Source organism: Phyllostomus hastatus, unplaced genomic scaffold, assembly GCF_019186645.2.
Source record: "Phyllostomus hastatus isolate PE091 unplaced genomic scaffold, TTU_PhHast_1.1 phas_scaffold_216, whole genome shotgun sequence".
Taxonomy (NCBI): domain Eukaryota; kingdom Metazoa; phylum Chordata; class Mammalia; order Chiroptera; family Phyllostomidae; genus Phyllostomus; species Phyllostomus hastatus.
Genome location: NW_025334018.1, coordinates 23,307,325 through 23,320,119, shown reverse-complemented (window position 1 = coordinate 23,320,119; position 12,795 = coordinate 23,307,325). Strand labels below are relative to the sequence as shown.

The following is a 12,795-nucleotide window of genomic DNA, read 5'->3' as shown; positions in this document are numbered from 1 at the left end:
GAACAACACCGTCTCCACCCCGTGGACGCAAACGTGCCCGACGCAGGCACGAGTTTCCCTGCAGACGGGCTGAGCCCCTGCCCCTGAGGCTGGCGAGAGGCCATGACTCGACTGCCCACCCCAGAACCACGCACGGGGGGGGGCCATCCGCCAGGAGCCACCCCCACCCTCTTGTGCAGAAAGGCCCCTTTCTTTGTCCAGTGCAGGAAGAAGAAAGTCAGTCCTTTCTGAGTAGTTAAATTCCTCAACAAGGACAGAGAGGGGGCCCCCAAACTCCCCACGTGCGGTCACTGGACCCGAGGCCCCCCCGCCGTCCAGGGCCCTTTGAGGCGGCCCCGGGAGCCGGGCTTCTCCGCAAACGTTTCTACACAGGCTGCGCTGCCGCCTCTGCTTCTGCTCATTTTAAAACCGAGTGCGAGTTCGGAGCTCCAGGCGGCAACACAGCTCTTCGCTGTGGCAGGAACTAGAAACTCGTGTTGCTCAGACGTGTTGTTCATAAACCAGTTTTTATGCTCCCACTTGCCACACACTAACAGGTGGGTGAAGCACAATAAAAGTTAGAAAATCAGAAACACAGCCTGCGTGTGCATGGGGCGGCCACGTCAACTTGCTCCAGAAGTTTCTCCACGGTCGCCCTGCGCGCTGAGCTGACACGGTCTCGGACGGTCGCCGTCCGCTGGCGGGCCGGCTCCAGCCCGCGGCAGACCTGGGTCTGAGTGGGGCGCCGGAGGGGCCCCGCCTGCCTTCTAGACTTGACAGGACAGCCGTGTGTATGTTCCCGAAGTGAGCTTTGCTCAAAACGCTCACACTGTACGCCTCACGGGGACGAGGCTGTCACCGTCCCCTCGTGCTGCTGTCCTCCAGCCTCACCCGACAGTTTTCCCTGAGAAACGCCGCAACCCCCGTGGGAGATTTCTACGGCACCCGCTCGCCGGCGTGCGAGACACGCAGCTCTCGCCGGTGTTGGGGGCCTGACCTCAGAGAAGCGCAAGGGCGCTGACCCCCTCCCCCAGCAGACACTGGGGGCGCAGCCCCTGCCTCGGGGGAGAACCAGTCTCGCGTTTCCTTTGGTCTCCAGACACTTCCCTCCCTGTGTGCTTCCAGGAGCGGTCCACTCTCAGACCACTACATCGGAACCAACGAAACGAGCCTGGACAAATGAACCAGTACTGGAAACAGTCTTGATCTGGGGGCAGTGGGAGCGGGGGGTGGGGGGCAGTGGGAGAGACGGGGGCGCCCAGCACAGCGCATGCAGAGGGCGTGCTGGGAGCCTGTGCACCTGAACCCGTGCGATGGTGTTAACCAGTGCCCCCATCAACCCCATGGAAAGCACATGAAATAGAACAGGTGACAGACACAAAAGCATAAAAACAAACAAGTCATACCCTTAGGTCTCCCCACCATCTCCCCGGTGCCGCTGGTCGGCATCACACACGGAGGAGATTTCTAGAAACCACCGCCGCTCCTGCGTTCCCCGGACCCCCCCTGCAGAGCGTGGGAGAAGCCCCCTCGAAGGGACGCGGGAGCGGGAGGGGGAGACCTGGGGCCCTCGCCCCGAAGCTGCCGCAGCGCAGAACGTGGAAGGGAGTCTGCCCGCCCGGCCGGTGTCCCCCCCGCCCCCCCCATCCCCGCAGAGACAGAGATGGGGCGCGCCGCCCGAGGCGGGCACGGCACTCACCAGCGTGTGGTGGCTGTGCGAGAGCGCGTCCAGAATCTCGTCCACGATCCGGTCGGACAGGAAGGAGGCCACGGTCAGCTTCACCTCGCTGCGGAGACACCCCGAGGGCGGGGAGGCGGTTCAGCTGGGGCGGCGGGCGCCCGTGGGTGAGGTCGGCGGGCGGGGCGCGGGGACGGGAGAACAGCGACGAGGACCCCCAGAAGCGAGCCTTCGCCGCCGCCGCCATGAACACCCAGGCCGCCGGCCGCCTTTGCCAGCGCGCCCGGCCTCTGCCCTCCCCGAGCTCACGGCTCAGCGGGCAGCAGTGGAAACATCTGGAAAAGGGCCGACGTAATGGGAACCGCATGCCCGTGTGGTCGGGAACAATCCGCCCATTGACAGAAACGAAAACAAGCCAGGCCGCGGCCCGCGAGCGAGTCCGGTCTGGGGGCGAGGCCTCGCTCGCTGCTCTGGACGCGGTCCCTGCCGGCTGGGAACCCCCCTACGGACCCCCCTCCCCCCACCCCGCACCTGAGATGCCGCGCCTGCCCCCACGCAGCCCCTCCCCTCGAGCACAGCCACACGCTCACGGCTGTCCACACGCTCACGGCTGTCCTGTCTTCTATGAGCAAACGCAGCCAAAAGGCCCAGTTTTAGCGTCTCCTGTCCTGACCCTGAGGAGCTGCCCAGGCAGCCTGGGCCGGTGTCCCGGCTGGTGGGGCGTCGCCCGGGTTCGACCCCCGTCCCCGCTCGGGGCGCATACAGGGGGCGACCGATCGACGTGTGTGTGTGTCTCTCTCTCTCCCTCTCTCTCCCTCTCTCCCTCCCTCTCTCCCTCTCTCTCTCCCTCTCTCTCTCCGTCTCTCTCTCTCTCTCTCCACCCCGCGGTGCGCACCCACCTGATCTTGTTGAGGATGTCCACCCCGGACTGCTCCAGCAGCACGTTCTTCACAAAGGTGCGGGGGATGGAGATCTTCTCCGTGCTGGCCTGCAGCAGGTCCTGCCGCAGGCGGGCCTTCCTCAGCACGTGGGGGCACAGGCTCTCGGCGGCGTCCACCATGGACTCCAGCAGCACCTGCAACGCAGCCCAGTGAGGGGCGGGGCGGGGCGGACCTCAGGGGGCCGCCTCCCACGCAGCCTCGGAGCCCAGGGACGCGGCCAAGGCCTCGGAGCGGCACCAGGGGACCAGTGACAGGGGACGGCCGTCGGGCTTTCGGGGACTCGGGGACTCGGCCCCTCGGGGTGGCCCCGCGTGCTCGGGGCCGAGGCGTCGAGGGGAGAGTCAGAAGGACACCGACCAGCCCTGGCACCCACGTCCCCCCCCCCACACGGTTCCCTGGGGTCCGTGCACTCCCGTTCCCCGGACGACACGCCAGATCCGGACGCTGGTGCGGTTCTGGGAACCACAGGAACTGCGGATCGGGGGACCCATCCCATCCGTCAAGCCGTCGGAGATGGAAAAGTACAGACGACGGCCAGTTCTCCTCCTTTTAAAGAAGAGCTTCCGAGTCAGGCCCAGGCACCCCTGTCCTGACGACCGCAAGGACGAGAGTGGCGGACACAACACACGGGCGGAGCAGGTCGAGAACGAAATGTCGGCAGCAGCGACCAGCCCTCACACACGCACGACACCCGAGAGGCCTCCGTGAGGGCGGCCAGACGGCCGTTCTCAGCCGCGGCGGGCGAGCCGAGGGGGTGGCGACTGCGGAAGGGACCGCCGCCCGCGAGCCTGACCCAACCCCGAACCCTCGCCCCGTGACTCTGGGCCCGGTCTCGGTTTCCCTTCCCTCGTCTGTCAGGCGGCAAGTCGGGGAGCCCCTGCCTCAGGGCACGGCTGGGGACGGGGTGACGGCCACGGGTAGGGTGCGCGGCACAGGGCGCTTCAAACGCGGCCGGAGCCACCGGGAAGCTGAACCTCAGGCTGTGTTTGGTCCCGAGTTAACCCTCGGGGAGCGCAGGTCTGGTCAACAGCAGACCAGACGGCGCAGGTCTGGCGCCGACCTTCTCCAGAACCAAACCGGAGGCCGCCGGCTGCCGCTCCCTCCTCCTCACCGACCTCAGCGACCTCGCCTGGCAGTTAGTTCACTTGCATTTCTTTCCGGCTTTCCAGCGCAGACTAGGCCTTACTGCTCCGTGTGCTGATCAGAAGCACCGGATTAACGCCCCTCGCACGGCAGCCGCGCTCACACACTCGCGCAAACTCATGTCCACACCGAAGCTCTGAAACCGTCCCTCCTCGTGCCCGGGAAACACAAAGGGCAGGACAGGGAGGACGCAGCGGGCCCTTCCGGCCCAGCTGGGTGACCGCCGGCCAGGTCCAGCCGGCGCCCCTCGGGCCTCGCTCCCTCCGCAAACCCGGAGCTGACCGGGGAGGGACGCGTTGTACCGATCCGGCCCTGAGTGAGAGCACGGCTCTCCAAGGCCAACGTAAGCACTCTTAAAATTGAAGTCCAGAAGGAAAAAGGATGAATGTTTCCTTTATGTTGAAACGTTCCAATCCCCCTTATTCGCCCGCTACCCCGGGACAGAGGTGAGTGCCGAGGAAAGGGGAAACTCGGAGAGAGTTGCGGCTGCTGTTGTTGAATCCCCAGCGCGGGCCGGTCCAGAGAAAACACCTCCTCCTCCCAAGGAAAGCATTTTTCCAAGCCAGCCGTGTTCTCCTCAGGAAGTTTGCTCAGAAGGCTGGCTCCCCTGGCCATTTCTTTTTCTTTCCCGAAATAACATTTTTTTTAAAGATGGCTCCAAGAGCTATTTAAAATATTACTCTCATGCAACATTCAAAGTACCTACTGCTGGTCATCACGCAGGACGACCCCACAGGAAGGCAGGGAAGACCCCGACCACCCGGAGATCAAGCCCACCCGGTGTGAAGAGGCCCAGGCCACCAAGTGAGGTGACTTGCTTGGAGCCAGCTGGCAGCGGCGAACCTAGGACCCAAATCTGGGCCTTTGGGTCCAGTTTCTAATTCACTATGATAAGAACTTATTTTTATAAAATTAACCTGCCTTGGCTGGTGTGGCTCAGAGCACAGACCTGCAACCAAAGGATCGCTGGTTCAATTCCCACTCACAGCACATGCCTGGGTTGCAGGCCGGGTCCCCAGTAGGGGGCACACACACAAGAGGCAACCACACATGGATGTTTCTCTCCTCTTTCTCCCTCCCTTCCCCCCTCTCTCTAAAAATAAATAAATAAAGCCTTAAAAAAACCCATTCACCTTAGCTCCTGAGAGCATCACATGTTAATTTTAGAGAATTTGGGAAATAGCAAAAGGACACTTTTAACCAGAAAAAATTGGATGATAGTAGTGAAATAAACAAGCACCCTAGCAGTTTAATAAGAAACTGACTGTAATAAAAATACATGTTTGCTGCATAAGCTGAAGAAGATCAAGGTACTGGGAAGCCGTATAAAGATGCACACTGAAATCTTTGAAAAGCAGGGAAGTGATGAGCACTTACCAGGAGGACGGAAAGGAGAGCTGACTGTCAGCCCGCGAAAGCCGTCTGTCGTGAGCCCAGTTAAGAGGAAACCGGTGAGAGGGGTTTCACTGAGCAGCTGTGACTGAAGATTTGCCACGAAGGGCGAGGACCCTGAACCCCAAAGGGAAGGAGCGAGAAGAAACCAAGCCCGTGGGCAACAGAAAAGAACGGTCCCTCCAGGAGCCGGGGCGGCGGCGGAGACGGTGAGAGGAGGGAAGGGTGGGCCCCGCCCGTGAGGATGCCGGCGGGCGGGGAGCAGCGGGCACCGGGCACCGGGCTCGGGCCGGGAAGCCGGACGTCCAAGCGTGTGGGAACGGCTGTTTACAGAGAGATATTTTAGGCCCCGGATACACTCACGTTATTTCAGGCTTGTAAAAATTCAGACCTCCCTGCTGCTGCCTCTCAACGGGGGCTGACTGGCAAGAGCCGACCCCCGGGGCCCGAGAGGAGGCACAGAGTCTAGGGATTCACACAGCGGAACTCAGTGTAGCCACCCAGAGACGGGACGGGGCGCTGCTCTGGGCGCTGCTCTGGGCGCACTCCCAAGGCCGTGCCGGACTTCGAGGCCAGCACAGCGCGGCCGCTTTGTGGACACCAGGTCGCGTGGGGACACAGGGCGCCAGGAAGCACCGGGTGCTCTAGATGACGCTGCCTCTGGGACTTTAACGGACTTTTACTTTTTTGTAAATATACTTGGTGGCCCTGGCTGGCGTAGCTCAGTGGACTGAGCGCGGGCTGTGAACCAAAGTGTCGCAGGTTCGATTCCCAGTCAGGACACATGCCTGTGTTGCAGGCCACGGCCCCCAGCAACCGCACATTGATGTTTCTCTCTCTCTGTGTCTATCTCCCTCCCTCCCCTCTCTAAAAATAAATAAGTAAAATCTTTAAATAAATAAATAAACACACTGGGTAATATCGTTACCCTGTTAGACAAAGAACTCCCACTGTTCACAGTCAGAGTAAACCAGGGGCAATGACGACCCTGGGCAAGAAGCGTCCCTCTCACAGGTCCCACCCCCACGGGGGACGGAAAACACCTGCCATCGGCTGACAGGCGGTCCAGCGGAACCGGACCGGCCAAGCCGTCCTTCCTCTACGGCTCAGGTCTGCTCAGCGGGGGCTCACAACGGCCGGGATTACGTGAGACAAAAACGGCACACGGAGTCTCTCTGTGACGTAGACACAGGGAGACGGGGGCCTTAACCCCTAAGAGCCCACGACCCCTTCTCCCCCGCTGGTTTAGCTCGCAGAGCGGCCGGCCAGCTGCGAGGCCACGGCAAGGCCACTGCTGAGTCACACAGCCAGGTGTTCTCAGAGGGGCAGACTGAACGGCGCTGGAACTCAGACGGGGCTCTCTCGGGCGTCCTCCACAGGCAGGCTGGAAATGGGGACGAGGGCCCGAGAGTGGGAGTCCCCCGGGCAGCTGTCATTGGAGTCACCGTAAGGGAAAGCTGGGCTCAGGCTGCCCCCCACCCCGCACCCTTGAATTCAGAGACTGGTCTCAGCAGGAGCCCACAGACACGTCTCGGCCACTCCGGGCGCCTGTCGCTCCACTCTCGTGCCCCCGGGCTCCCAGCCGCCCCGTCCCTCGTGAGGACTGTGTGGTCCCACCCGCCCGCCGCCCACGCCCCGCATCACGACGGCAGGAGACAGGCAGGTCTTCCCAAGGCAGCCCTCTCCCCTCGGGCCTCACGCTGGAAGCCGGCCCTTCCCTGACCAGGGAGGGGCAGCCTGCACACCTGAAGTTCCCTTAGAGATTCACCGTTGGGACTGAAGTGGCACCTGACAGGTTTCCTTGACCTCGTCATAGAGGGAGTTACTCCAAAACGTATCAATGAGGCTGGAAAGGACAGTGCTCCATTTGGACCGCCCGTGCAGGTGTGTGCAGGTGTGTACAGGTGAGCACGCATGCACACACGCACACACTCACACACACACACATCTAGCAAGTACAGGCAGCTGTGGCACGAGACGCTGTCACGCACGGGGAAGCCGTGACGGCGTTGTTTCCCGAAGTCACAGAAACCACGAACCTTCAGCTGCTCGTCCACCACCCTCGTCACCTCTCCAGCCATGGACTCCAGCGTCTCCTGGATGGGGCTGGACAGCAGGCCACCGGCTCCCGCCCAGGACGCGCTGCCGACGTGGTACAAGTTTGGCAACAACTGCGAGGAAGACAAAAGAAGCCGGTCGTACGCACGTATGTGAGCCCCGAGGTCCTGCAGCACCGGCACAAAGCGGGGAGGCGCTATGGGGCACCACCATCCCCGATGGAAGGCCCTCTCCCTGCACAGAGCGGGAGACTGAGGCCCAGCGTGGGGGCCACCGGGGCAGCACATGCGCTTGCACCTCGGGTCCCCCTGACGGAGGCCCAGGGTCCCGCCTTCTCAGCACAGTCACCAAGGAGCGTGTGACTCCAGCAGCTGAGCCAGAACCAGGGCGCACCTCGGGGACAAACGCCACCTCGAGAGAGAGGCCTCTTTCAGGCGACCGGGGAGAGTGTCCTCCCATCGCGGCGAGTGGGAGAGGGGAGAATGGCGAGTTGTTACCACTTTAAACCACAGCTGCCTCCGGGTGACCCCGCCCCCGAGGGCGGCCTGTGTAACCCTGTCCCTCTCTGTGCTGCGAGGGGCGCAGAGGGGGGCCGGGGTGGGGGTGGGGGGTTCCGCCTCCCTCTGCCCCTTGGGAGCAACCTTGGACGTCGGCAGAGAGGAGGAGCAAGTTGGAAGTGGTTCCCGAAACGGAAGCTTAAAGCACCTTTTCACCACGGAGGACGCCGCGCCGCGCAGCCCGCGCGGGCACTCACCGTCTTGGAGTTCTTGGCGTCCCGCATGAGCCGCTCCGCGGCCTTCACGTCCTCCTGGACGGCGTCCCCCGCGCAGTTGCGCAGCGAGTTCAGGTGGTCCTGCACCTTCACGCACATCCTGTCGACCATCTGCCCACACGTGGGGGCGACAGCCGGCGCCCGGGGAGCCCAGCACGGGGGCGGGTGGGGGGCGGGGGGGAAGAAACACAGAACCAGTGAGGGGGACGCTTCCTCCCACTGGGGTTTCCGAGAGCGCAGCTCACGGCCCGTCATTAGCGTGTCTGTTCGCAGAAGAAACCCCGGGCAACGCTAACTCCAGGAAAACTGGCGGGATTCCCGTCCCCTGTCCGGCTTAGAAAAGGCGGCGTGTGGCCCTGACTGGTGTGGCTCAGAGGACTGGGCACCGGCCTGCGAACCAAAGGGTCGCCGGTTCGATTCCCAGTCAGGGCACAGGCCTGGGTTGTGGGCCAGGTCCCCAGTAGGGGGCGTGCGAGAAGCAACCACACACAGATGTTTCTCTGCCTCTCTTTCTCCCCCCTCTCCTTCTGTCTAAAATAAATGAATAAATAAATAAATCTTTAAAAAAGAGAGGGAGAGAAACAGCTGCCGTCGGTTTCCCCTCTGTGACTGAGGCAGCGGTCGGAAGCTCGCTGCGCGCAGAGACGCCTGCTGAGGGACCCGAGGCAGACGGTCGGGGTCCGGCCGCAGCGGTCTCCGAGCTGCCCATGTGAAACACGGGGACCGGGGAGTGACAGGAAGCCACCGAGCACGCAGCTGAGATCAGCCCCTCGCAGAAAACAAGGCTCTGGTGATGTCACAATGACGCCATTCTCCCGAGACTCCCTGTCACTTCACGAATATTCGTGATTGTTTCTCTCAACGTGCATCGCTTTACTTCCACACAAACAACACCTGCTGGCTGCTGGGGCGAGGAAGGGACAAAAGCCCCCGAGCCGCCGGCTGACAGAGCCTCCCCTCTCGGACGTCTGTGCCCACGGTCCCCTGAGGCACGTCACCTCCTGGAGCGCTCCCCACGAGGGTTTCGTCGTGGGCGCCCTTCCTTCATCCTCTCCTGATATGAAGCAGCCACGAAATGTAAAGCAGCCCCGGCACGAGGCAGGGAACATGTGAGCCACACACACGTGGTCTCACGGGACGGCCACACACACAGTCTCACGGGACGGCCACACACACGGTCTCACGGGACGGCCACACACACGGTCTCACAGGACGGCCACACACATAGTCTCACGGGATGGCACCGTCCCCGCCCGCAGTCCCCTCCGCCCGCTGAGAGCGCGCTCTGAGGCCCTGCTGGTCTTTCAACGCTTCTGGCTCCCATCTTGAATTTAAACACTAGTCTTATTTTCGTATTTTTTGTTTTAAATTATAGAAAATAAAAACTAAAAATTTAGCCCATGGGTCTACCACCACTCAACTTTCTCCCGTTTCAATGCTTGACTTTAATTTCCTGTAACAATAATTCGACTTTCCCTTTTTGTCTAAGTTGGATTTAAAATTTTAAGCCCACCAAAATGCAGCTACAGAGTTACGACTATGGGATCCACAGAGGAAGAAATTTCATTCCATGTCTTTTCATCGTTGCCGACTGCCCCAGAGTGGCCATTGTTAAAAGCTTCCACCAGTTCTCATAACTTTTTATGGTTTCCTTTTTCGCTAACACCGTCTCGTCTGTGCCTCGGTGTATGCTCCCCTATTTTCTTGCTGTGCTAGAGAAGTCCCCAGAAGACGTCCCGTGGCCAATGGGGGGAGAACCTCCGGGGCCCACCTCTGAGGACACTTTTCCTCTGCCCTCACGCTCACTGGTGGGAGAGCTCCCCAACAGAACCCTCGGCCCAGAACAGGCCGCCCTCTGCGCGACACCGACGGCCTCGTTTGCCCCCAGCAGCTGGGGCCGGGGCCGAGGCCGCCCGAGCTCCTGGTCCAGTTCCCGTTCGTCGTCCTCTCTGGGACGCCCTCGGCGTTTTCCCCGCATCCCGGCTGTTCTGGCCGGGACGAGTGTAGTAGCAGAGGAGGGTCTTCTGCCCGTTCATTCCGATCAGTTCCCGTAGGCCAGTTAGTTTGGTCTTGGGGGTCTTCAAGCCACGGCTCCTGTTTTCTGTTATTGTCACGCTTTTCCAACTTTCTCTATTGTTTCCCTTTTTAAATGTTCCCGTTCCTGGGAGAGGGCCGTCGGTCCCTTGGAGCGTCTCGGCTCTCCGACTTAGTTTCCGTCTGCCTGTTTAGTGCACGTCGAAGGCTTCCTCCACCTTTTCTCCCCCCCCCCCCCCAGAGAAAAGCTCCACCTGAGCCCGTCGGGTGTCCGAGGCCCTGCCACAGTCACGCGTCCGGGTGCGGAGCCAGCTCCCTGCCCCGCGAGGACGGCCCTGCCACGGCGGCTGCTCCAGCCCGCGGCTGCGCGTTCTCTCGGCTCAGCGCCGCGGCCTGTTGGCGCCTCCTCTGACACCCACTGCGAGCTTTCCCCAAATTCCTTACCGCCCTTGAGTTGGGCTGGTATTTGCAGGGAAAACACTTCATACTTGTAAATTATCATCATCAGCCTCTTCCCCCCCTCACGTTGAGTACAGAAAAGGGAAAAGCATCTGAGTTTCCCTTCGGCACTTAGGTCCTCGTTAGCACCCACAGACGCTTCACCACTCAGGAGACTGGGGGTGGGGGGGTTGTCTCGTGCTCAGACGTCGGAGGACCTGGAAACAGACCGTCTGCAAGGCGGCCGCGTGACTATCCTCTGGCTTGACCACCCGCCCTCGTGAATTCCCGCTTCCTGTGCATCCGCCCACAACCCACCCTCTGACCCCCTGCAAGGCACAGCGCCCGCCGGGATGGATGAACGGTGTGGACCTGGCGCAGGAGTCAGCCCGCATCTGCCTCCCGGAGCCCCGCCCCCCGAGCCCCACCCTGAGCCCCGCCCATAGCCCCGCCCCGCCCCGAGCCCCGCCCCGAGCCCCGCCCCCCGAGCCCCGCCCCCCGAGCCCCATTGGCGCACGTCACTCCCAGGGCCGCCCCGGCCGCCCCAGTGCAGGAAAGGCTGGGGACGGCGAGCGCGCCCGCCCACCTGCTGCGTGGTGCTGCTGACGATGCCCTGCTGGAGGCGGTAGGCCTGCTCCTGCAGGTACTTCCTGGTCTCGTGGTTCCGCAGCAGGTAGTTCTCGATCTGCACGGGAAGCACACGGCGCTCAGGGCCGCCGCTCGGCGGCGCGGCTGCGGTTCCCAGCCCCCCAGCACCACCACTTCACACCCCACCCCCACCCCCACCCCGGTGCCCTGAGCCCCGAAGACGAGAACGAGGCAGGAGCCCGGCCGTCGCTGGGAGGCGCCACCGGTGTTTTCAGGGAGAAACGTGGCGTGCAGGCAGCTGCGGTCACTACCGTGTGACTCGGGCGCTGACGAAGCCGGGCGAGTGTTTAATCGTCTGCAGGGCCCGAGCCCCACCCCCACCCCCACGCGCCGTGACTGCCCGCCACCCTCCGCCCAGCCTCGGTGCTTTCTGCCGCCTCGACATTTAACCACCACACAGTTCACCGGCTACACGAACATCCCCGGGGGCGCGGACGTGACTCCGTGGAGCTCTGGGGCGGCGACAGGGGCCAGCCACGCTGGGAAAATTCTTTACGGGAAAAGAGGGGGACGACAGGAATGACGCCTGGAGAACGCAGCCGGTCCCACTCCTGGACACGCTAGTGTCATGCGTGCACCAGGTTCCCACACTCTGTCACCAGCAGGGCTGATTTAGCCAAACTGCTGAAAATTAAAACGTCCCCCAGAAAATGAGGAATCTTGGAGTCCCTTGACAATTTGCATTTTATACAACGACAACCTCCCACAGAAAGTGCAAGTGAGGCTGAGACAAGGCATTTCAGAACCAGCCCTGGCTGGCGTGGCTCAGTGGATCGAGCACCAGACTGCGAAGCAAAGGGTCGCCGGTTCGATCCCCAGTCAGGGCACATGCCTGGGTTGCAGGACAGGTCCCCGGTGCGGGGTGCATGAGAGGCAGCCCCACACCTACATTTTCTCTCCCTCCCTTCTCCTCTAAAAATAAAGTCTTTAAAAAGAAAAAAGAAGGAAGAGCCCCACACAACAGCTACAACTGAACAGGAAGGAAGGGTTCACCGCTGGGAAGGACGGACGCCCAGGCAGGTGCACGTTACAGAACGGTTCGGGGCGGGCAGCTGGGCCCGTTTTTTCCGCCGTTCCTCCTTCCGTGTGTTGTCAGCAAACACCTCTCAACCCCCTGGCTGTGGGTCTGCCGCTGCGGCTCCCGGGTGAGAAACGTCCAGCGCCTGCGAGGCTTTCAGCGCCATCACACTCTCCTTCTCACCCTCCCTGCGCTGCAACGGCGCCGACCGCACACCAGTTAGGGGCCGTTAAAACGCAGGCTGTAACGGGCACCGTCCCTGGGACCCGCGGGGCAGAACAAAGTGCGGCTCCGCACGGGCCCCAGGGACGACCTCACAGAGACGAGAGGGCCCCTGAACCGCAGCACACGGAGGTGACACGTGGCCACGTGAGGTCACACTCCCTCCCGCCGCTGCCCAGAAGCCGCCTCACGTCCCCGCCCACGCGCCCTGCTTCCGCCCCAGAGGCTCTCCCCTGAGTGGTGCAGTGCGGCGGGCGCGCCCGCACCCCCTGGGCCTCCTGTTCTGTCGTCTGCCCTCCTGCCCTCGGCCTTGGGGCGCCCCGGCCACAGCCAGGGCCGGCAGCAGGCTGTGCCCCTGGGAGGTTCACGCACCTCCAGACGGCCCCCAGCTGACCTACCGACAGTGCGGCCCAGACCGAGACTCGGGGGAGGTTCTTAGAAAACACAACACACTAAGCTCCTTTCTGAAAAC

At 62.4% G+C, this 12,795-nt stretch overlaps 1 protein-coding gene across 5 annotated transcripts in view; it reads right to left on the bottom strand.

Annotated features, from left to right (window-relative positions):
* The window catches only part of CARMIL1 (capping protein regulator and myosin 1 linker 1), a 127,614-nt gene that overhangs the window by 25,097 nt on the left and 89,722 nt on the right, over positions 1 to 12,795 (bottom strand). For all 5 annotated transcript variants that reach the window (XM_045861776.1, XM_045861775.1, XM_045861778.1 and 2 more), the window contains exons 24-28: positions 11,022 to 11,120; positions 7,946 to 8,074; positions 7,173 to 7,304; positions 2,557 to 2,732; positions 1,679 to 1,766 (exon numbers count right to left, since the gene is read on the bottom strand). In XM_045861776.1, the coding sequence (XP_045717732.1) occupies positions 1,679 to 1,766; positions 2,557 to 2,732; positions 7,173 to 7,304; positions 7,946 to 8,074; positions 11,022 to 11,120 (624 nt within the window). The remainder of the gene's footprint in view (positions 1 to 1,678; positions 1,767 to 2,556; positions 2,733 to 7,172; positions 7,305 to 7,945; positions 8,075 to 11,021; positions 11,121 to 12,795) is intronic.